At 49.9% G+C, this 23,407-nt stretch overlaps 1 protein-coding gene across 17 annotated transcripts in view; it reads left to right on the forward strand.

The window, feature by feature from the left end:
* POMT1 (protein O-mannosyltransferase 1) overlaps positions 1-23,407 on the forward strand; it is a 127,824-nt gene that overhangs the window by 45,173 nt on the left and 59,244 nt on the right. For all 17 annotated transcript variants that reach the window (XR_015051190.1, XM_085854639.1, XM_085854653.1 and 14 more), the window contains one exon: positions 17,592-17,688. Coding sequence is in view for 16 of the 17 variants with exons in the window: in XM_085854639.1 (XP_085710765.1) it covers positions 17,592-17,688 (97 nt within the window). In the remaining variant the exon portion in view is untranslated. The remainder of the gene's footprint in view (positions 1-17,591; positions 17,689-23,407) is intronic.

Raw genomic sequence — 23,407 nt, forward strand, 5'->3', positions numbered from 1 at the left:
TAACAGGAAAAGTGGGGGGGGGGGGTGGCAGGGGATGCATAATATAGCTTTTCTAAGAACATAATTGTTAAGGCCAAAGTCACATTTGCTCTATGGCGAGGATACGGCGGCCGTACGCCCTCTGAATTGACAGAAACGTGCGGCGGCCGCAGAGTTTCTGCGGTGGCCTCAGGGTGGCCCTACGCCGTTTGGCTATATTTTACAGGTCGTAAGGTCGCTGTGGAATTATAACGAGTTGTTATAACTTTTTTTCATTTCTACGTTCGCCGTAGCAATTCGACAAGCCGAAACAAAAGAACTGGTAAAAAAAAAAAAAAAAATTTACCCATTCGTTACCGTCCGTCTGACCGCACGTTCGGTTTAGGGCCCCCCTGCGGGCACCTTGCGTCTGCCTTGAAAATTCTATGGCAGCCGCAGGAACGCCCTAAGGTCACCGTGCGACATCAAATCAAAGACCATACGGCACCCCCACGTTTTCGGTCTCCACAATTTGTAAATACGCCATGCGGCTCCCCGAAAAATAAAAACATATGTGACTGCTACATTGTGTGACCGTGGAAATACTGCAGCCGCCGTATAATTGCTAGTTTCCGTAGATTTTGGAGACCCCACGGCCGACATGGCAAATGTGACCTCGGCCTTAGTGACACTATACATGCATTGCTTCCCAGCTCTTAAAAAAATATAAAGAAATGAAAAAGATACTTTACTTGGACACAGGGAAAGGCCATTCATTATGTCATCACCCCAATGCTTTGTCCACACTTACTTTGTTGCTTATGGTCCTGTATTCCCTGTAATGCCTGAAGGTGTGTGTGTGTGTGTGTGTGTGTGTGTGTGTGTGTGTGTGTGTGTGTGTGTGTGTGTGTGTGTGTGTGTGTGTGTGTGTGTGTGTGTGTGTGTGTGTGTGTGTGTGTGTGTGTGTGTAATATATGATTGACCCCCTCCCACACTCCTCGAGCCGAAGAAGCTGCAGAAAGCAACCCAAGAAGACCTACACAAGGTAAGCGCAACACTGTTTCGAACCCTTCCTCGAGTTCCTCAACAACTATAAAGATGTTCACACAGAGTACACGCATGAGAATCCCAATACTACTCATCCCGGCTCGGCTACCAGACCGGTTTCATCACTTATTGGTGAAACATCAGCGATAGCGTAGTCAGCAGTTGATTCGGTGAGAGCTGATTGGCTATTCCCTCCATTCACAGGTGAGAGATGTGGGTGGGTCTTTCTTAATTTATATATTGACTGCTTTTAATGTTTGCACGTGGTACATGCATGGGAGCCTCGTTTGTATGCATTGCTGTCTATGCTATCGCTGATTATTCGCCAATTAAATAAGTGATGAAACCGGTCCGGAAGCTGAGGGGATGTGTAGCAATGGAATCTCATGTGTGTACTATGTGTGAACTTCTTTATAGTTGTTGAGGAATTCTGGGAATGGTTCGAAACAGCGTAGCGCTTATCTTGTGTCGGTCTTCTTGGGTTGCTTTATACAGTTTCTTCGGCTGGAGGAGTGTGGGAGGGGTCAATTATCTATATAATCCTTGCCACCTGGGTTGAGTTGATTCGGTGAGAGCTGATTGGCTATTCCCTCCATTCGTAGGTGAGAGATGTGGGTTGGTCTTTCTTTATATATACCAGCACGTGCCCGTAAAAAAAATAAAAATAATAATATTCAAACCGCGAGCAACAAACAACAACCACACAGGCCGTTTCTTCGCTCTCACGTGCCCGTACGTGCATGGCCCGGAAGCTCGCATATTATTCGCAGTTACGATTATTCGCAATTTAGTTTTAATACCCAATTATTCAATTAGCGCCAACGTATTTTACCTTTTCGCAATGTGGTGGCAAGGAAAAACAAAAAGAGAAGAGAAGAGAGAGAAATTTTTTTTACTTCCTGGTTCGGAGCATACCAGCACTCTGATGTTACCAAAATTTATGCACCGTCTAATATGAAAACGATCATAACTTGGGGCATTGTGTTTATCTATAAATGCGCATAAGAAATCGAGAAATTATTAGAATACACGGTCAGGCCAAAAAAAAAAAAAATGTTGCATTGGCGTAACCCGCCCGACCCTAAAAATTCCGCCGACCCTACGTTTTTTTTTTTTGTTTTTTTGCTATCGAAAAATTTTGCCGACCCTATTTTATTGCTATTTTTGTTGTTTTGCTATCGTTTTCAAGTATCTTGTTGATTGCGATCACGATCGCAAAAACCCGGAAGTGTTTCGGACAGAACCCGCCGACAAAAAGGGTGGTACTCGAGCCGGGGGAGATTTTGGGAGGGATTTATTAGGGAAAAAAAAAAAAAAAAAAAGATCCCGACCGACCTACCCTATTTTTCAGTGACCCGTTACGCCAATGCAACATTTTTTTTTTTTTTGGCCTCATCATTATCCGGAAGCCTGTATGTTGTAACCCGTAATGGGGAACGCGGCTGAGCTTCCCTTCCCCATCGGCCACGCCCACGCAACAACGTGTCTTGTCATTGGTTTGGTAAATAAATAGCCATAACTTGGGAAGCACTTGTCCGATTAATATCAAACGTTGAAAAGGCACATCCTCAGGTCCCCAGCAATATATCTGGCAAGTTTCTATTAGATCGGACCAGTGGTTGTCGAGAAAAGCGGTCACACACACACACACACACACACACACACACACACACACACACACACACACACACACACACACACACACACCTTGCTGGAATTATAGATAGGTGTGTGTGTGTGTGTGTGTGTGTGTGTGTGTATATATGTATATATATATATATATATATATATATATATATATATATATATATATATATATATATATATTGTTGTGGTTACCAGATTCGCAAACCACCATTCAGGTCCCTTAGGTGAGGTATCTCGGCAAGTATATGTGTAGTTAGGCCCAAACCCGTTGTCTAGTGGGAATACATGTCATTTATACGTGCTGCGACTCTTCAGGATAGCCGTTTTTCTTTTACTATCTTTATTTTGGACCAACCGCCATGATTACCACCACAACCACAACATCAACCACCAACCACAACACCGCTTCACCACAACCGCCGCGACCTTCACGTCACACCTCGCAACCGTAGCATCGCCACCGTTCTTGCCCCGCTGTGGCTACCGGTGTTGGACTCGTGCAGATCGCACGTTGAACAGCGTATACAAAATCACGGATTTTGTGCTTAAAAAACGGAACAAAAACGACACACGCACACTTTTTGCCGTACAATCGGTGAGCGAGGTGCGATTTGGCCCCGCCTCCAGAACGATCGATATATGCAAATTTGTGGATCAAAAAGCCTTCACGCCCACTTTTTCTCGGGCCAATGGGGAGCGAGGTGAAAGGTCAAAGGGAGGGGTCAAAGGCGAAGCTACGGGGGGATAAAAGGACCGTGTTCGTCAGTCAGAAGAGAGAGTCGCAAAGGAGAGTCAGCAGAACGGGAACGAGAGAGTCAGCAGAACGAGGCGGAGAGTAGGAGAGTCGGAAGCAGAGGGTCAAGACTTCGCGGGCGGTGGAGCTGCTCGTCGTGTGCGGAACGGAGGGGACGGAGCTGTGGAAAGGCGGTGACGTCAGACGAGGGGGTGCTCGCGTCGGTGCCGGGAGCTGCACGCCCGAGGGAGGCCGACAGCACGACCTGGCCGAGGTGGAGACGCACACCAGGGATAATAAAGATCCTCTATACCCCGAGCATCAGCAACCCCCTCCTGTTTCCCCCCGCGCTGAGATAGTGCGACCAAGGGGGCCCCTTTCCCACCCCCTGCCAGGCACTGTCCGCGAGGCCCGCGGAGTGAGGCGCCATCGCCGCTCCGCGTCTCATCACCAGACGGGTAGGCGCGACCCGGTCTCGGCCTCAGGCCCGCCTCATTCTTGAGGGTATTCTTTTCCTTGGTTTTGGGTATGTGTTGTCGGCGCCGTCTGTGAAGTAGAATTGTATAAGTGTTGCCGTGTGCTCGGTAGTCGGTATTAGCTCTGCACTGTGTTTTCACTTTTATGTTTGCTTTTTGTGTAAATGGAATTGTGTTTTCTTTTTTTTGTGTGCATTTGGTGGAATTGTATTTGTGTGCTTCCCGTGTGCCGCGAATAAATGTGCTTTATTGTTGAACTGTTCTCCCGCTTCGCTTCGTCTTTTCCTCCATTGAATCCTCATCTTGCTTCACGTAAAGGGTTGGTAGTGGGCTGAATACGCCCGATAATTAATCGAACCGTCGAGGTCGACGATAACACCGCTCGGTTATTCTGATAGTACGGAACGGGTCGCTTAAGTGGCCCGTGTCCGAAGTCGACCTGCGGCGAGGTGCGATCGCCCGGTCTACCCTCCGCGTGGGTACTTAGGTAGTTCGAATTTGGCGAGCAACCCTATCCCACGCGGGGGCTGATTGGCTCGATCGCGGTGAGACCGAAAGGTCCACCCGTGACTGGTTCCCGGCGTTAGTCCGAGAGGGTCACGACTGGATTGTCCGTCCGGTGGGCGACGTGCCGCGATTCGAGTTACGTGGCCGTCAGCACGCCGGCGGGCGCGAAATCCGCAACACTGGTGTCAGGTCGTGCGATACAAATTCATCGCCCTCCTCGCGGCACTGGTATCGGAGAACAGGAAAACAGGCTCTCCTGTCTCCGGCTAAATTCACGGGAATCGGTCCAGGGGTGAGAGAAGCGACCCCCGATTCCCTCCAAATTACGAGCGAGCAAATTAACCCTTCACGAGAAGCAAGATGGCGTCTCAAGGCGAGCGGGAGCCGGGGGTATTAGAAATGTATATGTGTCGTAATGTAGAATCCATGGTCCAGGATGGAATCCCCGAGTAGGAAATGTTGATTGTGCAGGAACACGGACTCGCCCAACTGAACCCAGGGCCCGAGGTGGGTGCGGCAGCGGCCGCGGTGTATGACACCTCCCCCCCCTCCACCAAGACCCTTCCCCAACCCCTGCCGAAACGGCTCACCTGAGCGCACCCGACGTGGCCCAGCTATGCGCCATGCTGGCGGCAATGAACGAAAAGGTGAAAGCGAAAATGATCGAAAATATGGATGCGATTATGAAAACCTAAATGAAAGACATGAACAAGCAAATGAATGAAGTGAAAACGACGATAGATGCGAATACACAACAAATGAACAAAAAGATGGATACAAATACAAATGAAGTGAAAACGACGATGGATGCGAATACACAGCAAATGAGGGAAGAGATGAAAAAGTTCCGGGGTGAGACGCAGAACATGGGCCGATGCCTGCAGGCGGGCATGAAGGCCGTGACCAGGGGAGCTGGGAATGGCGACTCCACGAGTGGGAGCAAACGAGCTGGAAGGGGGTGCAACGGCTGACAGGCCCGCGGTGGTGGCGGTTGAAAAAATAATTCGGAGGGCGTGTTGGACGAGGGTCGTGACAGAGGAATCGACGGTGACCAAGAGGGAAAAATTAAATGGGGAGACCAAAACGTGTGAGACGAGACACGAGGTGACGACAAAGGAAATAATAATAGTTGAGACAAGGGAGGTAAAGGGTGAAGAGTTGGCAGAGACACGGGAGATAGAAAAAATAGAGGAAAGACTACACGAGGAAGATGGGGTAAGTGACGCACACACACACACGGAGGTAGTGGAGGATAATGGGGGTGAGCTGGCGGACTGGGTGCAGGGACCAGTGCGAGCAGCTGGATGGCCTCCTCCAGGAACGAGGGGAGGGAGTCTGCCCCCTTGAGGCGGATCACGACCAGGTGAGTTCGGTCGTGCTTCGCGAGGTTGAGGGGAGGAGTGCTGTGGACGGGTGCATGGAGAGCTTGGGAGGTATAGAGGCCCCGGAGACCCTTGTGGGGACACAAATCCCCAGTGTGGTTGTCCCTGTGTGTGTGGTGCAAGGTGTGAGTGCGGCACCGTGTGTGGAAGCGACCCCGTGTGTGAGTGGTATGGTGCCAGAGTGCGTGCTTCCCAGCACGCCGTGTGTGGATGAGGCACGGAGTGTGAGTGAGGCACCGCGGGTGAGTGCCCCCGCGTGTGTGGATGAGGAACTACGTGTGAGTGGTGTGGTGGCGATAGTGCCGGAGTACGTGCTTCCCAGCACGCCGTGTGTGGATGAGGCACCGCGGTTAAGTGCCCCCGCGTGTATGAGTGAGGGACGTTGTGTGGAAGAGACCGCGTGTGTGAGTGTCGCCGTGTGTATGAGTGAGGTACCGCGGGTGAGTGCCCCCGCGTGTGTGGGTGAGGCACCGCGGGTGAGTGCCCTCGCGTGTGTGGGTGAGACACCGCGGGTGAGTGCCCCCGCGCGAGTGAATGGAGCACCACGTGTGAGTAGTGAGGCACGCGTGAGTGAACGGCCGTGTGCAAGGTCGCTGTGTGCAAGGGAGACCGTGTGTGTGAGAGAGCGGTATGTGAGGGAGATGTCGGTTGGCATGCGGGAGCACGCAGCCGCGTCTCCCGGTGTGAATGTGATGGAGTGGACTGTGTGCGTCGTAACACGCAGGTTGCGTGTGTGGAATGGAGACGGAGACGGCGACAGAGGAGAGAAAGCCGAGTAGCGGCTGTAGTTGTTTCGAGGACCGTGCCGGGTTCACCCAGCAGTGAGCACGCGGTTCGTGCTGTGCAACGCACGAGACCGCCACGTGCTCGCTTGCGAGAGTGAAGTCCCGGTCCGGAAACGCACGCGGTGGATTTGCCGATCCCGCGGACGGACAAAGTTTAGGCAGGTAAATGGATTTGGACCGGACGGGTTCTCCACGCGATCGTGCGTGTTAAGCTCCAACGGGCAAAGCACATGTGTTCGCATGGGGAACCCCTCGAGACGTGTGGCTTGTGTTTTTTTTTATATATGCGCACGGTGACGTCATGGCTGCACGTGGGGTTGGAATCCGGCAGGAGGGGTATCTCTGCCGGATGGTCCCGTCCAAGGAGGGACGAGGAACACGTGCAGCTGCATGACGTCACGGGCAGGTGCAAAGTGCGCGAGCTCTGAGTTGCCGCGCAGGTGCTGCGCATGAAAAAAAAAAAAGAAAAAAAAAAGGGAGCAAGCCTCACTTTCGGGTGCAAAGGATTCCTGGGCAAGGGGTGGAAGACCCCCTTACCCTGGGCACAGGATGGAAACTAGTTAGGGGGAAGGGTTAGCTTAGTTAGACCGACTTCATGGGGCAGGGGTAAGTCCTCATGGAGTCCGTGGAATGGATTAGTTAGAGGGATTGTAGTCAGATTTAGGTTGGGAAATAAAATGAGTTAGGAGACAGTGACAGACTTGTGGATGTGTAGTGGGGACGTAGTTTAGCTACGTAGTGTTAAAAGGAACGTGCTGTAGTTTAAGGGACGACGTGGGAGCACGAGTTAGTTAGGGGGTGCAGTTAGAAGGATGGCAGAGTTCAGCGGTGTGTGTGTTGAAGAGTTGGTGAGTTGTGAGGTGAGTACTTGTTGAGTGAGTGAGGCCAGCGGGTCTGTGTGAATGGAGCGAATGGGGAATGCATGGTGCGATGAGTGATTGGGGGGAGGAGTGACTCCCGCCCAAGGGACCCCGGGGTCAGTGTAGAGTGAGTTAGCTGGGTTAGTCAAATTGAAAAATGGAGGTCGTTTTGTTGTTGGTGGGAAAGTAGGCTCGAGACCCATTTGGAGGGGTGCAGGAGCCCTGTTGACGGGCTTGGGAGCGTGGCTGCGAAAGGTGAGTATCGCTGAGTGGGTACCCCGGGCACCAGGCTAGTCGGCCGTGGTAGGCCAAGGGCCCATGGGGGGCCGGGATAGCGTAGTGGGCACGGGTGCGCCTGCTTGGTGCGGGGGCCCGGGGCGCCATTAGCCGCGTGGGCAGTGTTGTGGGCACGGGTGACCCTCGGAAAGGGGCCCGGGAGGCCGGCCTGCCACGTGTGCGTTTCAGGGGAGGTGCCATAGGGGGCACTCCCTGGTGTTAGGGAGCTGGTAGGCTCGGAGGCAGTGTATTGCCCGGGGGTGCCATAGCGGGAGATTCGGCAGAGGGTCGTGCCTGCCGGAGGGAGCCACGTGTCCCAGCCAGGAGACCGTGTGAGGGCACGGAGAGAAAATTGGGGGGTGAGGCCCGAAATTGTAAGGACACCAACACAGGCGACGGGAATCTGGGTTGTTAGAACCAATAGTTTAAGCGAGAGGCGCTTGTTGAAAGCCCCGGGGTAGTTTAACAGTTAAATGGTTAGGGTAGATTAGGAGATGTACCCCTCCGCACCATCCATCCCCTCGCTGTCGTTGTGGGCCGCTGGACCCACTTGGTGTTAAGATCGCCGAACTCTGGGGAGGCCATTCTGAGGCTTCGTTGGGCCTCAGCACAGGACGTTAGCTCTCCCTTGTTCCCCTCCGGGAAGGGAACGTAGGGGTTGGGAGTAGGCTAGGTGACAGGATAGGTTAGCCGAACAAGGACGATAAAGGGGGTTAGGGGACGATTTATAGTGGGGAAGTAAAAATAAAAACAATAAAAAAATAAGTTGGGGCTAAATTGGGGTTTGACAAATTAAGGGAGTGGGTATGTACAGTGACAGGCAAAGGCGATAGGTTGGGAGGGAGACAGGTAGGTAGGTCCGAGCCCGCCTTCCAAGTGGCCAGCACCACCGCACTCCCTCCACCAACCTCCACTGAACGGCAAAGGCTGGCCAGCTTCATCTGCTGGCTGTGTTGCTTCAAGGCCTGTGCCGGCCCACTTCATCTGCCGGCTGGCTGTTTTTCTGCAAGGCCTGTGCCGGCCAGTTCATCTGCTGGCTGTTTTAGCTGCAAGGCCTGTGCCGGCTGGATCGTCTGCCGGCTGGCTGTTTTTCTGCAAGGCCTGTGCCGGCCAGTTCATCTGCTGGCCGTGTTTTGCGTCAAGGCCTGTGCCGGCCAGTTCATCTGCCGGCTGTGTTTGCCTGCAGCGGCTTCCTTCTTCTGCGGGCTGTGTTTGCCTGATCACCTTTGCCATGCCATGCCCACTGCCCCTGTTCACCAGCCCCGTTCAATTTTTGCTCTGCCCCCCCCCCTGTTCATTTCCATGTGCGCCAGGATCAGAAAGCAACAGTTTGCAAGCTGCAAGAACTGCCCTGTTGGCAGCTACAACACGGGCCTGCAGTGGCGGCCCGTGCACCGCGTTTGTGCAGCCCATGCACCGTTGTGGTTCACTGCATTCAGTTCAAACCGTTCATGCATCCATTCGTTGTGCTCATTGCGTGTGCCACTTGAGCTGGCACGGAGACTGCGTTTGTGCAGCCCAAGCACCGTTGTGGTTCACTGAGTTCAGTTCAAAAGGGAAGGCCTTGGACTGCGTGTGAGCAGCCAGCCACGTTCCCTGTCACCTGCATTGTTTTGAGCCAGAGACTGCATGTGGGCAGCCTGGCTCCCTGCTAACTACTTTTCTTTTGCAGAGTTCAATGATCCTGGGCCATGGTTTAGTGTAAAATTTGTAAGTTAAGGGTAAGATGTACTGTAAATATGAGTGCGCCCCCGGCATGTATGTCTTAGCGCCGGCAATTTTATTTAAGTCGTCCGTGTGAGTGAGTTTGTTTAGATAGTTACGCAGCCCTCAGGTTATTTATTTTGGGGACACGAATACCATGAATGTCGCACTCAGGGATCCGTAGGTAAAATGTACTAGGGGAAAACTACACATGATGGCACACGAAAATTTGACGACTCGGGACGAGTCTGTAAAAAGGGAAGGGGGTAGTGTTGTGGTTACCAGATTCGCAAACCACCATTCAGGTCCCTTAGGTGAGGTATCTCGGAAAGTGCATGTGTAGTTAGGCCCAAACCCGTTGTCTAGTGGGAATACATGTCATTTATGCGAGCTGCGACTCTTCAGGATAGCCGTTTTTCTTTTACTATCTTTATTTTGGACCAACCGCCATGATCACAACCACAACATCAACCACCGACCACAACCACCGCTTCACCACAACCGCCACGACCTTCACGCACACCTCACAACCGTAGCATCGCCACCGTTCTTGCCCCGCTGTGAGTACCGGTGTTGGACTCATGCAGAACGCGCGTCGAACAGCGTGTACAAAATCACGGATTTTCTGCTTCAAAAACGGATCAAAAACGACACACGCCCACTTTTTGCCGTCCAATCGGTGAGCGAGGGGCGATTTGGCCCCGCCTCCAGAACGATCGATATATGCAAACTTGTGGATCAAAAAGCCTTCACGCCCACTTTTTCTCGGGCCAATGGGGAGCGAGGTGAAAGGTCAAAGGGAGGGGGTCAAAGGCGAAGTTACGGGGGGGATAAAAGGACGGTGTTCGTCAGTCAGAAGAGAGAGTCGCAAAGGAGAGTCAGCAGAACGGGAACGAGAGAGTCAGCAGAACGAGGTCGGAGAGTCAAGAAGAGGAGAGTCGGAAGCAGAGGGTCAAGACTTCGCGGGCGGTGGAGCTGCTCGTCGTGTGCGTTGGAGTCGGAACGGAGGGGACGGAGCTGTGGAAAGGCGGCGACACCAGACGAGGGGGTGCTCGCGTCGTGCAGGAAGCTGCACCCGAGGGAGGCCGACAGCGCGACCTGGCCGAGGTGGAGACGCTCGTCGCACATAATAAAGATCCTCTATACCCCGAGCATCAGCAACCCCCTCCTGTTTCCCCCCGCGCTGAGATAGTGCGACCAAGGGGGCCCCGTTCCCACCCCCTGCCAGGCACTGTCCACGAGGCCCGCGGGTTGCGGGGCCATCGCCGCTCCGCGTCTCATCACCAGACGGGTAGGCCCGACCCGGTCTCGGCCTCAGGCCTGCCCCATTCTTGGGGATTTCTTTTCCTTGGTTTTGGGTATGTGTTGTCGGCGCCGTCTGTGAAGTAGAATTGTATAAGTGTTGCCGTGTGCTCGGTAGTCGGTATTAGCTCTGCACTGTGTTTTCACTTTTATGTTTGCTTTTTGTGTAAATGGAATTGTGTTTTCTTTTTTTGTGTGCATTTGGTGGAATTGTATTTGTGTGCTTCCCGTGTGCCGCGAATAAATGTGCTTTATTGTTGAACTGTTCTCCCGCTTCGCTTCGTCTTTTCCTCCATTGAGTCCCCATCTTGCTTCACGTAAAGGGTTGGTAGTGGGCTGAATACGCCCGATAATTAATCGAACCGTCGAGGTCGACGATAACACCGCTCGGTTATTCTGATAGTACGGAACGGGTCGCTTAAGTGGCCCGTGTCCGAAGTCGACCTGCGGCGAGGTGCGATCGCCCGGTCTACCCTCCGCGTGGGTACTTAGGTAGTTCGAATTTGGCGAGCAACCCTATCCCACGCGGGGGCTGATTGGCTCGATCGCGGTGAGACCGAAAGGTCCACCCGTGACTGGTTCCCGGCGTTAGTCCGAGAGGGTCACGACTGGATTGTCCGTCCGGTGGGCGATGTGCCGCGATTCGAGTTACGTGGCCGTCGCACGCCGGCGGGCGCGAAGACCGTAACAATATATATATATATTGTTGTGGTTACCAGATTCGCAAACCACCATTCAGGTCCCTTAGGTGAGGTATCTCGGCAAGTATATGTGTAGTTAGGCCCAAACCCGTTGTCTAGTGGGAATACATGTCATTTATACGTGCTGCGACTCTTCAGGATAGCCGTTTTTCTTTTACTATCTTTATTTTGGACCAACCGCCATGATTACCACCACAACCACAACATCAACCACCAACCACAACACCGCTTCACCACAACCGCCGCGACCTTCACGTCACACCTCGCAACCGTAGCATCGCCACCGTTCTTGCCCCGCTGTGGGTACCGGTGTTGGACTCGTGCAGGGCGCACGTTGAACAGCGTGTACAAAATCACGGATTTTGTGCTTCAAAAACGGATCAAAAACGACACACGCCCACTTTTTGCCGTCCAATCGGTGAGCGAGGGGCGATTTGGCCCCGCCTCCAGAACGATCGATATATGCAAATTTGTGGATCAAAAGCCTTCACGCCCACTTTTTCTCAGGCCAATGGGGAGTGAGGTGAAAGGTCAAAGGGAGGGGTCAAAGGCGAAGCTACGGGGGGATAAAAGGACCGTGTTCGTCAGTCAGAGGAGTGTGGAAGTCTGGAGCCCGAAGCCTGCAGTAGCTGGAGAAGCTGAAGAGAGTCGAACGAGGAGAGCCCAAAGAAGAGTCCAGGGTGGAGAGTCCAGAGGCGGAGAGGCGGCAGCGGCGAAGGCAGACGAGGGGGTGCTCGCGACGGTGCCGGGAGCTGCACGCCCGAGGAAGGCCGGCAGCGCGACCTGGCCGAGGTGGAGACGCACACCAGGGATAATAAAGATCCTCTATACCCCGAGCATCAGCAACCCCCTCCTGTTTCCCCCCGCGCTGAGATAGTGCGACCAAGGGGGCCCCTTTCCCACCCCCTGCCAGGCACTGTCCGCGAGGCCCGCGGAGTGAGGCGCCATCGCCACTCCGCGTCTCATCACCAGACGGGTAGGCGCGACCCGGTCTCGGCCTCAGGCCCGCCTCATTCTTGAGGGTATTCTTTCCTTGGTTTTGGGTATGTGTTGTCGGCGCCGTCTGTGAAGTAGAATTGTATAAGTGTTGCCGTGTGCTCGGTAGTCGGTATTAGCTCTGCACTGTGTTTTCACTTTTATATTTGCTTTTTGTGTAAATGGAATTGTGTTTTCTTTTTTTGTGTGCATTTGGTGGAATTGTATTTGTGTGCTTCCCGTGTGCCGCGAATAAATGTGCTTTATTGTTGAACTGTTCTCCCGCTTCGCTTCGTCTTTTCCTCCATTGAATCCGCATCTTGCTTCACGTAAAGGGTTGGTAGTGGGCTGAATACGCCCGATAATTAATCGAACCGTCGAGGTCGACGATAACACCGCTCGGTTATTCTGATAGTACGGAACGGGTCGCTTAAGTGGCCCGTGTCCGAAGTCGACCTGCGGCGAGGTGCGATCGCCCGGTCTACCCTCCGCGTGGGTACTTAGGTAGGTCGAATTTGGCGAGCAACCCTATCCCACGCGGGGGCTGATTGGCTCGATCGCGGTGAGACCGAAAGGTCCACCCGTGACTGGTTCCCGGCGTTAGTCCGAGAGGGTCACGACTGGATTGTCCGTCCGGTGGGCGACGTGCCGCGATTCGAGTTACGTGGCCGTCAGCACGCCGGCGGGCGCGAAATCCGCAACAATATATATATATATTGTTACGAATTTCGGTCCGCCCGGCGTGCGATCGGCCACGTAACTCAAATTGCGACCGCGTCGCCCACCGGACCGGACAATTCAGTCGTGACCCTCCTTGGAACTTTCGCCAGGAGTTAATCATGGGTGGGTCTTTCAACCCCACCACAATCGTGCCAATTGGCCACCCGTGCAGGATAGGGTTGTTCGCCAAACTCGACCTACCTAAGTACGTGAGCGGGTAGTTAACCGGGCGATCGTACCTCGCCGCTGGCCGGCCGAGGACAGGAACCGCTTAAGCGATCCGTTCCGTGCTTCAGTGATAACCGAGCGGTGTTATAGCCCGCCCCGACGGACGTGATTATTTACCGGGTGCTTACACCCCTCTACCAATTCCTTCCCTGATGCAAGATGGAACTTTCAAACAAGGGAAAGGACGCAACGAAACGGGGAACAGTTAGACAAGCACATTTATTGCACACTCAGACAAGCACGTATTTTACAGACATACAGTAATTCATGCACGTACAACAGTCAAAGCAATGAAAGCAAGAATTGCAACCAAATAAAGTCTTTATTCACACAATTACTTAAACAATTCTACTTATAAGACGGCGCCACCACATGCATTTACACAAAAGCAAAGGAAAAAGCCACCCTCAAAGGCAAGGGTGGCAGACAGGGTCGTGGACCAAATGTGCGTGGAACCTGGATGAGTGGCCAGGTCCACGAGACCGAAGGGTCTTACCCGCGCCCTCGTGGAGCGATGGCGGGCAAGCCGCAATGTCAGCGTAGCTGCGCCTGGCTTCGTGCCCCTGGCGTGGCCGGTGAGCTCTCTCCGGCGTTCGGCCCCCGTCTGCCTTTCCCATCTGCTTCGAGCTCCGTCTCCCGACATGACTGCCCCGCCGACACTGCACCCGACTTGACTGCCCCGCCGAGACTGCCCTCGACTTGACTGCCCCGTCTCCCAACTCTCCAGACTGCCGCGACCACGCAGAGGCACAGACACACGCGCGCGCACACGCAGAGGCACAGACACACACGCGCACGCGCAGAGGCACAGACACACACGCGCACGCGCAGAGGCACAGACACACACGCGCACGCGCAGAGGCACAGACACACACGCGCACGCGCAGAGGCACAGACACACACGCGCACGCGCAGAGGCACAGACACACACGCGCACGTGCAGAGGCACAGACACACACGCGCACGTGCAGAGGCACAGACACACACGCGCACGCGCAGAGGCACAGACAGACACACACACGCACACGCAGAGGCACAGACACGTGCGCGCACACACGCAGAAGAACAGACGCGCGCGCGCACACGCAGAGGCACAGACACGCGCGCCCACACACAGAGGCACAGACACACGCGCACGCAGAGGCACAGACACGCTCGCGCGCGCACACGCAGAGGCACAGACGCACGCAGAGGAACAGACACACGCGCACGCGCAGAGGCACAGACACACACACACACACACGCGCACGCACACGCAGAGGCACAGACACACACGCGCGCGCACACACGCAGAGGCACAGACACACGCGCGCGCACACGCAGAGGCACAGACACGCGCGCGCACACGCAGAGGCACAGACACGCGCGCGCACATGCAGAGGCACAGACACACGCGCACGCAGAGGCACAGACATGCGCACGCACATGCAGAGGCACAGACACACGCGCACGCAGAGGCACAGACATGCGCACGCGTGCACACGCAGAGGCACAGACGCACGCACACGCACAGGAACAGACACACACACACACACACACACACACACACACACACACACACACACACACACACACACACACACACAGACAGACACAATTGCAAAACTGCATCACACGCTGTGTGGGGGACGAGCAAAAAATATCAGGATCGTGAAGACACACCGAGTACTTTATCAATGTACAGGTACTTCATTGTGTGTAACCCCGCTAACGTCCAAGTCTTAATTGGGCTAACTCCACTTGGGTACACAGAACTTAGTCAGGCACTTCCAAGATATAACAGGGCCAGGCACATTCATATTAATGAGTCGCAGGTCAAAACAATTAGGATATTTGACCATCTCCTTTTGAAAACTGGATTTAACAGCCACAACAATGGGGTTGGGTGAGGGGCAATTCGTCGAGGGGGGCGGGGGGGGGGGTGATAAGAAATACTAATTTACATAGACAGCGTATGAGTGGGTTTGCATGGTTTTTCGCCTTAATCCTCATTAATCCACTTGGTAAAGGAGAATACTACCTTTTCTCTTATAGTGTTACCTCATAGAACGTCGTTTCACATTGCTATTAAAGAAAAAAATATTTCTTTAAAAAGTAAAATGAAAAAAGAAAAGAAAATTGATCCTAACGCCCAAGAAGTACTGTACAGTATGTGCCAAGGAAACGTAACCTCGTTGCTACATCCTTACTCTCAGGCCAATCAGTGATCATCTCCTTACATATCTTTCCCGCCAATGCTCTAGTGTTGTCTCGGTATGCTCATACAAACAGTATGCTCCTGGTACGCCCATTATTACCCTGCGCTCGCGAAGCGAAAAGCAGGGTCGGGCATTTGGGTGCATACATGCGTGTGTGTGCATTTTAAAAATTCATTTTCTCAGCAACCGTTGGCCCGATTGACACAAAATTTACCATAGGAGTGCTTCTGCCTGTACAATTTTTATTATCATTCATAATTATGACATCATAGGTGATGTGGTACAAACGCCATCTTGGAAAAACGTTACACTAAATCTCCCAAATCGCTCAATGGAAAAAAAGTGAAACATGGTTCATTGTCAAGTACTCCCAATGGGGAGTAAGATATTTTAATGATGATCTCATCGGTGCCTTCATTATGACGTCATTCAACAAGTCCTGGACAACGCTTGATCTGACCAGAATGAAAACAAAAAACAAAAAAAAACAACCTCTGCAACTGTTAGTCCAATGGACACAAAAATTTCTGAAAATTTTAAATTCTGCAGGCTCCTCCTGTATAATTTTTTTCAATGATAATTATGACGTCATAGGTCACGTGATACAGGCGCCATCTTGGAAAAATCGAAAAAAGTTGTGCCTCCATATCTCTGAAATTGCTCCATGGAAAAAATTGAAACGTGGCTTATTGTCAAGTACTCCCCTTGGGGAATAAGATATGTTAATGATGATGTCATCAGTACTTTAATTATGACGTCGTAATTCGACAAGTACAACGCTTGATTCGATTAGCATGAATTTTATTTCTATGCAATTCTTGATCCGATTGACATGAAATGTTCACCATAGGAGTGCCATCTTCTGTAGAATATGATGATGATAATTATGACATCATGGGTCACGTGGTACAGACACCATCTTGGAAAAACTTCGCACCTCTATAATCTCTGAAACCACCCCATGGTAAAATTAATGCATGGCACATTGTCAGCTACTTCCCATGGGGAATAAGATATGTTAATGATGATGTCATTGGTGCCTTCGTTATGATGTCATAATTAAACGACAACACTTCTCTGATCATTATGAATTTTTCTTCTCAGCAACTGTTGGTCTGATGGACACTAAATTTTCACCATAGGAGTGCCGCCTCCTTGAGAATATTTTAATGATAGTCATGATGTCAGATTATGTGGTACAGGCGCCATCTTGGAAAAACCGAAAAACGTTGCACCTCGATATCTCCAAAACCGTTGACTGCACAGGGTAAGTATTCTTTGAATACCATCTAGTTCCTTACGTGTTTAGTGACAATTTTAGACCCATCATGTCTGGAAATGGCATGTGAGTGATAGTACTATGAACTTATCCAAGTTAACAAGGAAAAAGCATCAACTTGGATGTGAAGATGCAGGTGTTCAGGATGATGATGGTGGGTGAATGTAGTTTACTCCAATAAAATTCATAAGGAATGCAGGGCACAGCATGAGGTCAATGAGACATGTTAGAGAATGTAACCTGAGCCCGAGGTAATTATTGTTCCCAGCTGCAACCCGACAAAACATCAAGCAAGCTCCCATTACGGAAAATATATTTATATTATTTTTTTATTTTTTAAAATGTTATGTTGTGTGATTAACACATTTTTTTTCATTGCTTATAAGACTCAACTATAACATCTGTACATAATTGTATCTGATGCCCAATGTAGTCATCCTCTCGCATTCATACTTCAGATATATATGCTCTCGTGATATCTGATGCCCAATGAAGCTGTCTTATCACGTTCATACGTCATATATACGCTCTGGGAGAAGTTTTCTTCAAAGGCGCAATGTTATAACGAACTCTTATGTGCTATTTTCACATAGCACTCACTCCTTTGGAACACATCCTGAGCATTATAAGAGGTATGAGAGTTATGAGTTAAAGCCAATTAAGCTTTATTCTGAATGTGAAATTCTCATGGCTGAGGAAATGTGAATGCAAAGATGAAACTATCTGTGCAGAGTCCCATCCTGGAACTCTGTGTATGATGCCATAGTACATCTTTCATGCAAACGGATTGTACACTTGTGCGTCTTATTTCAGCCACAACGTGGCCGCACCAGTGACTCCAACCTGCCAAGAAGTCTCCTGCTATGTAGATCACAACATCAGCTTGCCGGCGCAGACTTATTGGCGAGTGGTGAGATCCTGTTGGCATTTGGTTAAACCACCACAAAAGACAAGTTTATTGCTGTTTGACTTGGATATAGATTTGATTTATTTGTATCAAAATGCTATTTTGTTTCTGCGAGTGGTGTTTATGGCTGAAGTGATAGGTAATCTTTTGAAATTGACAATACTATATATGTATGTTTCAAATTTTTCACCTTTTGTTGCCTTGTATCCTGGAATTAAATTGCATGATATCAGACTTTTTTTCTACTTTTATTTGCACATCGTAACCCACAACTTAACTTAAGTGGAAAAACAAATTCCTACAAATTTCAGAAAATTTATTGAAAATACAAAACGAGAACATCTTGGTTCGATAAGGCAATAAAAGGTGAAAATTTTGAAAGGAGGTGTAGACTTTCTATAGTGTGTGTGTATATATATATATATATATATATATATATATATATATATATATATATATATATATATATATATATATATACACACACGCACAACACAACACAACACAACACAACACAACACAACACAACACAACACAACACAACACAACACAACACAACACAACACAACACAACACAACACAACACAACACAACACAACACAACACAACACAACACAACACAACACAACACACACACACTGTATTATGAAACATGGTGTTTATGGCGGTGGCTTCCCACACTGCATTTTAAATGATGCACATGCATGCAAAGCTCAACATTCACTTTTGAAATGAAAGGCATGAATAATGTTGATGCCAAATTTTATTTTGCAAGCAGGATATGCTACACTCTTTTTGGACAAATCAAACCGCTGCCACTTGATGTTGCACCACCATTTCATGGTGGGTGGTTATAAGTAGCTCAGAGTTTTGGCTCTGAGTAGAACTGAGAGTGCAACATAATTCTTCTTCTTCCTCTTTCGGCTTGCTCCCGCTAGGGGTCGCCACAGCGGACCAACTGTCTCCATTTTGCTCTATCCTCCACATCTTCCATTGACACTCCAACCACCCGCATGTCCGCCCTCACCGCATCCATGAACCTCTTCTTTGGCCTTCCTCTTCTCCTCCTGCCTGGCGGCTCCATCTTCAACATCCTTCTCCCGATATACTCCGTTTCCCTCCTGTGCACATGTCCAAACCATCTCAATCTCGCCTCTCTCACTTTGTCTCCAAACCGTCCTACCTGCGCTGTCCCTCTAATACACTCATTTCTTATCCTGTCCATCCTCGTCACTCCCAACGAGAATCGCAGCATCTTTAACTCTGCCACCTCCAGCTCCGCTTCCTGTCTTTTTGTTAGTGCCACCGCCTCCAAACCATACAACATAGCTGGTCTCACTACCGTCTTGTATACTTTCCCCTTCACTCTTGCAGCTACCCTTCTGTTACAAATCACTCCTGCAACTCTTCTCCACCAACTCCATCCTGCCTGCACTCTCTTTTCACTTCTCTCCCACACTCTCCATTACTTTGGACAGTTGATCCCAAGTATTTAAACCAATCCACCTTCCCCACCTCAACTCCTTGCAACTGCACCATACCACCACCCTCCCTCTCATTTACGCACATGTACTCCGTCTTACTCCTACTGACTAACATTCCCCTTCTCTCCAGTGCGTACCTCCACCTCTCAAGGCTCGATTCAGCCTGCTCCCTACTCTCCCTACAGATCATGATGTCATCCGCGAACATCATGGTCCATAGAACTCCAGTCTGATCTCGTCCGTCAACCTGTCCATCACCATTGCAAACAGGAAAGGGCTCAGAGTCGATCCTTGGTGCAATCCCACTTTAACCTTAAACCGGTCCGTCATTCCTACCGCACACCTCACCGCTGTCACACTGTCCTCATACATATCCTGCACGATCCTCACATACTTCTCCACCACTCCCGACTTCCTCATACAATACCACAACTCCTCTCTTGGCACCCTATCATAAGCTTTCTCTAAATCCACAAACACACAATGTAACTCTTTCTGGCCTTCCATATACTTCTCCATCACCATTCTCAAAGCAAACATCGCATCAGTGGTGCTCTTTCCTGGCATAAACCCATATTGCTGCTCACAGATCGTCACCTCTCCTCTCAACCGAGCTTCCACTACTCTTTCCCACAACTTCATGGTGTGGCTTAACAACTTTATCCCTCTGTAATTTCCACAGCTCTGCACATCACCCTTATTCTTGAAAATCGGAATCAGTACACTTAATCTCCACTCCTCCGGCATCCTCTCACTTTCCAAGACTTTATTAAACAATCTGGTTAACAACCCCACTGCCATCTCTCCTAAGCACTTCCATGCCTCCACTGGTATACCATCTGGGCCAACCGCCTTTCCACTTTTCATCTTCTTCATAGCAGTCCTCACTTCATCCTTACTGATCCACCCCACTTCCAGATTCACTATCTCCACCTCTTCCAACCTTCTCTCTCTCTCATTTTCTTCATTCATCAGCTCCTCAAAGTACTCCATCCACCTTCTCAACACACTCTCCTCGCTCGTCAGCACATTCCCATTTGCGTCCTTTATCACCCGAACCTGCAGCACATCCTTCCCAGCTCGGTCCCTCTGTCTTGCCAATCGGTATAAATCCTTTTCCCCTTCTTTTGTATCCAGCTTCTCATACAGCTCGTCATATGCCTTTTCCTTGGCCTTTGCCACCTCTCTTTTGCTTTTCGACGCCACTCCTTATACTCCTGCCGACTTTCTTCATCTCTCTGACTATCCCACTTCTTTTTAGCCAACCCCTTCTTCCTTATACTTTCCTGTACTTCCTCATTCCACCACCAAGTCTCCTTATCTTCCTTCCTCTGTCCAGATGTCACACCAAGTACCTTCCGAGCTATCTCCCTCACAACTTCTGCTGTCGTTGCCCAATCATCCCACCCATCTTTACCACCATCCAGCGCCTGTCTCACCTCCTCCCTAAATTTCACGCAACAGTCTTCCTCCTTCAGCTTCCACCATCTGGTCCTTGGTTCAGCCCTCACTCTCTTCCTCAACCTCACCTCTAAAGTCATCCTACAGACCACCAATCGATGCTGTCGAGCTACACTCTCTGCTGCCACAACCTTACAGTCACTAATCTCTTTCAGGTTGCATCTCCTACTTAAGATGTAATCCACCTGTGTGCACTTACCTCCACTCTTGTATGTCACCCTGTGTTCCTCCTTCTTCTTGAAATACGTGTTTACCACTGCCATTTCCATTCTTTTTGCAAACTCTACCACCATTTGCCCTTCCACATTTCTCTTGTTGAGACCGTACCTCCCCATCACCTCCTCATCCTCTTTATTCCCTTCCCCAACATGTCCATTGAAATCTGCTCCAATCACCACTCTTTCATCCTTGGATACACCCTCCACCACTTCATCTAACTCACTCCAGAAATCTTCTTTATATTCCATCTCACACCCCATATGTGGGGCATATGCACTGATGACATTCATCATCACCCCTTCAATTTCCAACTTCACACTCATCACTCGGTCAGACACCCTCCTCACCTCCAATACCCTCTTGACATGATCTTCCTTCAGGATTATCCCGACACCATTTCTCCTCCCATCCACACCATGGTAGAACAGTTTGAAACCACCTCCAATGCTCCTCGCCTTACTCCCCATCCACTTGGTCTCTTGTACACACAGTATGTCCACCTTTCTTCTCTCCATCATATCAGCCAACTCTCGCCCTTTGCCAGTCATCGTCCCAACATTCAGAGTTCCAACTCTCACCTCCACACTTCTACCCTTCCCCCTCTCCCACTGCCTCCGGACTCGCCTTCCCCGTCTCCTTCTCCTCCTTCGCCCAGCAGTAGCACAATTTCCACTGGTACCCTGCTGACCACCGGTACCGGTGGCGGTCGTTGGTAACCCGGGCCTCGACCGATCCGGTATGGAAATTCGTTTTGTTGTCCGCATAATGATTTGGCATAGGTTTTTACGCCGGATGCCCTTCCTGACGCAACCCTGGTCGCCTCTTACGACACACAGGGATATGGTACACCTATTCTAACCGGGGCATACACCGGGCCCAGTACAACTGGTGCTCATTTCGCCGACCTCGGAAGGATGGCAGGCTGAGTCAACCCCCTGGTGTTTTCGACTTGGTTTATATATATTTATATATATATATATATACACATATATATATATATATATATATACATATATATATACATATACATATATATATATATATATATATATATATTTATATATATACACATTATATAAATACATATATATATATATATATATATACATACATATATTAATTCAGTGTCCCAACGGGGCTTGAACTCAGGACCTCTTGGGTCCCAAGCCACTGCCCTTACCACTGCGCCAACACCAGGAGAGTGCAACATAATTAACCTTTTTAAATTCCATGAAATAATTTAAATTGATGGATTAACTTAAACTTTTCCCATCACTGGGGACGGATGCTTTTGTCCGTTCCGTATAATTCTTTCAAATTGCCTTTTGATATGTGCTCTGTGCTGGTACCAATATGAGGGCCATTTCCAAAGTTGTGTGTATGTCCTTGCCATGAGAATCACCCCCATATTTTGAAACCTCGTGCCCACCAGTAATATAAACCTTCATCACTTTATGGCGGTAATGTAAACTTGCTTCTGCCAGTTACAGCTGAGCTGCAATCGACAGAGGTGCATTGCAAGCAAATTTTTCTTTTATGGACATGTGTAATGATAAAAATTTATTGTTCTGCTGGGCATATTGCCCATTTTGTGTTGGCTGGTCACATATCCAATTTGATATTAAGTCATTCTTAAATAGATTCTGATTCATTCTGCAATGAGATCCATTCTTAAATAAGTCAGCATTTTGGATGCAGCGAAACATTTGTTTTGTCTGTCATTCGTGAGGGATAAATTTGATGACAAATACAGCAAGCCAACCTTTATGTCTGGTGGTACCATTTTTATTATTATTTTTTTACACAATCTAGACTCGTGGAAGAGCGAACCGTCATTTTTTTAATTAATACGAGTGTTATGCCAAAATGAAGTACAGCACCAACTCTGATAATGCATCTAGGCTTTGTTTACACCGATAAATTAAGGGCACAGATCACAACATAATTTGAACAAAAATCGAGAGCTGTTTGTATGAACAAGGTGTCATATTTGGTGGTGTTGTATTAAAATTCTTTGAAACTAATTTATGACTCAAATTGATAGCTTGGGTAATTAATGTTCTCTTGTGATGAAACACAGGCATCATCCCAACTGACTGGAAGAGGGGCCTTGTTGTCCCTCTCTGGAAAGGGAAGGGTGATCGCCAAGACTGCAACAACTACCGAGGGGTGACGCTGCTCTCAGTGCCGGGCAAGGTCTTTGCTCGGATAATTCTTGATAGGGTTCGCCACCATCTGCTTGAGCACCAGCGTCCAGAGCAGTCAGGCTTTACACCAAAGAGGTCAACGATTGACCGTATCCTTGCTCTTCGTGTCCTCACTGAACGCAGACGAGAGTTTCGGCAGGGGCTGCTTGCAGCCTATGTTGATCTCTGTAAAGCGTTCGATTCAGTGAATCGGGATGTCCTCTGGAGGATTCTTGGTCTTCGTGGGGTGCCACCGAAACTGATCGATCTGATGTCTGAACTCTACTCTGGTACTGAGAGTGCTGTGAAGTGTGGTGGTACCGCCTCTGACTTATTTCCAGTTGTTACTGGAGTTCGTCAGGGATGTGTACT

The sequence above is a fragment of the Eptatretus burgeri genome, chromosome 14 (assembly GCF_056783735.1).
Source record: "Eptatretus burgeri isolate ZD-2024b chromosome 14, Ebu_testis_v1, whole genome shotgun sequence".
Taxonomy (NCBI): Eukaryota; Metazoa; Chordata; class Myxini; order Myxiniformes; family Myxinidae; genus Eptatretus; species Eptatretus burgeri.